A 4,338-nucleotide genomic window follows, 5' to 3' on the forward strand; every position below is an offset into this window, starting at 1 on the left:
GAGGAACCAGGATCATAAAAGAACAAACAACTGATGCTGTTTTCTGCTTCCTCAGAGGTCACCAGTTTTCACCTCTCTGACCCGAATTGAAGAGAAATTTCATGAGAAAAAGCAGTTTCATTTTGCCCCCCCCCCACCAAAAGGGTGGAGAGTCCAGACAAAAAGTGAAAGTTGTGTATAAATAGATGTATAGACACACACAGAGGCAGTCACTTCACTTCCTTTGCCCCAGAAGGTGTTGAGAGGAGGAGGAGACGCCACATCAGACAGTTTTCATCCAGACAAACTGAGAAGACGTAAGCAGACATGGCTCCGTGGGGCGATGCCAAACTCTTCTTCTGCATCATTTTCTTCACCTACTGCTTCACAGGTGAGTCGAAACTCTCCACCACATTGTTTCTCTGCTAGAACCAGATCATAAGACCCAGCCGGAGATACTCAGGAAGGTTTGGTTAAAGGAAAAAAAACTCACTTGGAAAGGATTCATTATACCTTTCTTTTCTGTTGACACAAGTTTTTCTGATTCTGACTCACTTTCATATGAAAATAAGTAAAAATAAATATATATATATATATATATATATATATATATATATATATATATATATATATATATATATATATATATATATATATATATATATATATATATATATATATATGAGAGAAAGAAAAGAGTCTTCAGCAGATCTGACTGTATCTGGGTGTGAAAGAGGGAAAAAAACCACAATGAGGCTGTAATGGGAGAATGTTTAACCAATAAAAAGGTGCTGCTGGCATTCTCCTCTCCTCGGCTAAAGGTTACCGACTGGAAGTACTGGTCGGCAGCGATGATGCAACGCTGCCTCCACGTTAGTTTTCACCCCTCTGATCCTTCAGCGCCTCAACAGTTCAGTTTTTCATCACATGAAGACCCCACAGAGCAGCTTTATGTCACGTTTCCTGTTGCTTTTCACAGCCAAGGGAAAGTTCCTCTTGTTTTATGGACTCTTTTCCAGTTATAACAACTAAAAATAAAAATATACATATCTACAAAGCAATCTTATGTTGAAAAATGGGTCAGACATTCAGGATTTTACACTTTACAGTACTGACAGGTGTTGATTAAAGAGGTAAAGTAGAGAAAAAACTCAGTTGTTGCATTTAACACATTTTAGATACGTCTCACATCGCTCTGTTCTGCAGATGCAAGTGTTGTTAGAAGTGCTACAGTGGAAAGTACCGGTAAAATCTCACACCTTAGATGAGCTTTTAGGTGCTTTTTACTCAGCTTTTCCCATTTTAAACTAGTCCAGTGGTTCTCAAACTGCGGGATTCCGGTGGGGGTTGCAGGATAATCATGCATTTATCTAATAATAACGGGATCTTTAACAGGTTTGAAGCCATAGATAAATCTGTGAAATTAGCACTTTTTATTTTTCACACATCAACGCTATCAGGACTCGTCACACTAAAAATCAGAGTTTGGCGTCATCTCTACGAGACAAACTGAGTTTCTGGCAGGAATTTCCAGCCTCACAATAAAACTTCAGCTTAATCTCTTCTTGTTTTCACGCCTGCCAGAACAAAATTACATTATTTTGTTCTGGAAAGCGTGAAAACAAGAGAAAAAGTCTTGTTTCCTGTGAAGGATGGAACAAGTATTTCTGTATTTTTGAGCAGTGATCTTTACAAGATGACACATCTGATACTCAACACATTAACCACCCAGTCGTCACGTGGCGTGGAGGTGACAAACAACAGCGTTTGTTACAGCCAGGGGTTAAAAAGTTTGAGAAAAGCCTGTAAGACCACCCAGCTACGAAACTTGCTCCTCCAACGTGTCTTTAAAGGCAGCATCCGTCTCCTCTCCATCTTTCAGTGACGCTGGCGCAGATCCCCATCGACTGCTGCTTGGAGGTGAAAAACAAAGAGCTTGACAAGAGATTGTTTGCAGACTACCAACCACAGGCCAAAGGCTGCTCTCTCGACGCCACAATGTGAGTTTATTTGGAGAAATATCCTCCAGTTTATTAAAAATGACTCAGTTTTTAACCTCAAACTGGATGACTTGGTGTTTTTGCAGCTTGGTGACCAGAAGAGGAAGGAAACTTTGTGCCCCTGTGAACGAAACCTGGGTGGAAAACCTGAAGCGCCACGTGGATGGGGTGAAGAAATTCTGCAAGAAGAACAACTACCAGGTATTTAATCTGTTTAATTCATGAATTCAATTTAGTTTAATTTTTAATTTGTTGGTAGTAAAATGTGACTATACTGTATTTACTGCCATCACAACATTTAATAAACCTCTAACGGCACTGCAGACTGGGTTATATTTATTATATGTACATATTTAAGTAAAAATGACACTATTAACATAACATAATGCATGGCAGTGTTATAGTATTTGGTATTTTTAATTTATTTTTAACAAAAAAAATGACAGAAATTATATAAAGTCTCCCCCTTTCTGGGCTACAATGGTATAGTCCAACACAAAGCTCTAAACATCAATAAAAATTGGCATAATTTTGGATTTTTTTTGTCAATTCAACAGCCGAAACGCTTTTTGTTTCATCTTACTGAGAAATGTGTAAATATTTCTCACCATGTGGGAGATTTGTTGGGAGAACTGAAAGTTTATTGCGTCCTCAACAACCACATCTGTTGGTTCTGAAGTTAGGAATTAGAAAAATAAGGAAATAATAACGCTGAGTTCATACTTTCTCTTGTTGTGATTGTAAAATAAAACAGGAATGAAAGTGTAATTTGTGTAAAACAGCTGTGAAGATGTGCAGATGCAACCAGCTACTGACATCTAAAATCGACTTTCGAGGAAAAATCCTGTAAATGATGAAAAGTGAAGTTAAAATTGGATCTTTATGGTTTTGGTATTTGTGTTAACGGTGTAACTGGCTCTTAGAAAAGGTTGTTTTTGGCATCAGGAAGTTGACTTTGTTGTGTAAACATGTGTCTGTGCAGGGCGGACGCTGCTTCGGAGTGAAACCCGAGTGAACAACGGCGGCATCGTCGAACAGAAACGGGAAAGAATCAAACCTCTGATTTAAACTAAAACCCAGCGATCCCCTCTTTTATTAAACAGTTTTCTTTTATTACCTTTTGTCTTTTATAGAATCATTTGTTCTGCAGGAAGAATAAAAGTAAATAAATAAAAGTATTTGTATTTTTGTCGCTTTTATGTTTTTTTATTACTATTACTTTTATTTTATTACTAGGTTTTATTATTACGAGTTTGAGGTCATGTGACACATTTTAAAATGTAAACTTAAGTAGTTTGAACTATGTTAATTTAATCATGCATTGGTGGTTTATTACTTCTGTAGATCTGGAGGTTTACCCCTATTTTTTTAATAAAACCTTTTATTTTCCCACATCCTGACTCTGACTTTTACAGCAATGTCACAGTTTAACTCTGAAATGAAACAACCGATAAAAGTGATATTTTGATGTTTCAAAGGTACAAATAATCATATTTTATTTATATTTAAGTTGTTGTTGCCTGATTAGGTGTTTGTGTGAATGAGCAAATGAACAAATGGATGTGTTAAAGTGAGAAGGAGTATGGTCTTAGTATTTTAGGAGGTGATTTGGGAAATATAGTAGTGAAATTTTTGCCAAAACGAAGCGATCTAGAGCATCAAATGAATGCAAATTTACATTCCTGGCCAGAAGATCCGTCCATGATGCAGTGAGCTGAGCTGTCTACATGAGGATAAAACACCACATTGTCATATAAAACATAATTTCCGGACACAGACAAGAAGAAAACCCCTTTCTGAAGAGATTTAATATCATCATTCTGTCACAGATTCACTCAGGTGAGAGCGTAAAAACATCATGTACAAAGAAACCAGATATTATCATCTCTACATGGAGGCATTTGCTGTGGACTTGTGTTTCATAAAGCCATTATCCTGAAATCATATCTGAGTTTACAGACTTAATCTGACAGATTACTGCCTCTTTGTCACCACTCATGGGGATTAAGAGTACCCAGCAGGAAATACCCAGTAGATCCAGTTTGGCGAAACCTTTATTGATGATCATTTGATCTAAGCTCTTTACAGTCTTTAAAACATCAGTAATCAGTTGGATTTGTGGTTTTGTGTGAGAGGAAAATATGTTGAGCATAAGAGATTAATTTGCAGGCTGCACATTTAAAAGCAGCCAAATATACAGTAAAAACTGGATGAGTCAATATTAGAAGATTCAATTCACTTTATACTCATATTTTCTCTTTTTCAGACCATTTTCTGTAAACTCTTGAGATTGATTTGTGTTAAAATTCCCAGTATCAGCAGCTTCTGAAGTAATTTTCACCATGTCTTTATTTCTAAA

At 36.7% G+C, this 4,338-nt stretch overlaps 1 protein-coding gene across 1 annotated transcript; it reads left to right on the forward strand.

Moving 5' to 3' along the window:
- Window positions 1–230: 230 nt before the first annotated feature.
- On the forward strand, window positions 231–3,326 carry ccl19a.1 (chemokine (C-C motif) ligand 19a, tandem duplicate 1). The gene is made up of 4 exons (XM_079251806.1): window positions 231–370; window positions 1,862–1,979; window positions 2,066–2,180; window positions 2,962–3,326. The coding sequence occupies exons 1-4, from the start codon at window positions 307–309 to the stop codon at window positions 2,992–2,994; spliced, it is 330 nt and encodes a 109-aa protein (XP_079107932.1). The 5' UTR covers window positions 231–306; the 3' UTR covers window positions 2,995–3,326.
- Window positions 3,327–4,338: the final 1,012 nt, after the last annotated feature.

Source organism: Telmatherina bonti, assembly GCF_933228915.1.
Source record: "Telmatherina bonti genome assembly, chromosome: 13".
Lineage (NCBI taxonomy): Eukaryota > Metazoa > Chordata > Actinopteri > Atheriniformes > Telmatherinidae > Telmatherina > Telmatherina bonti.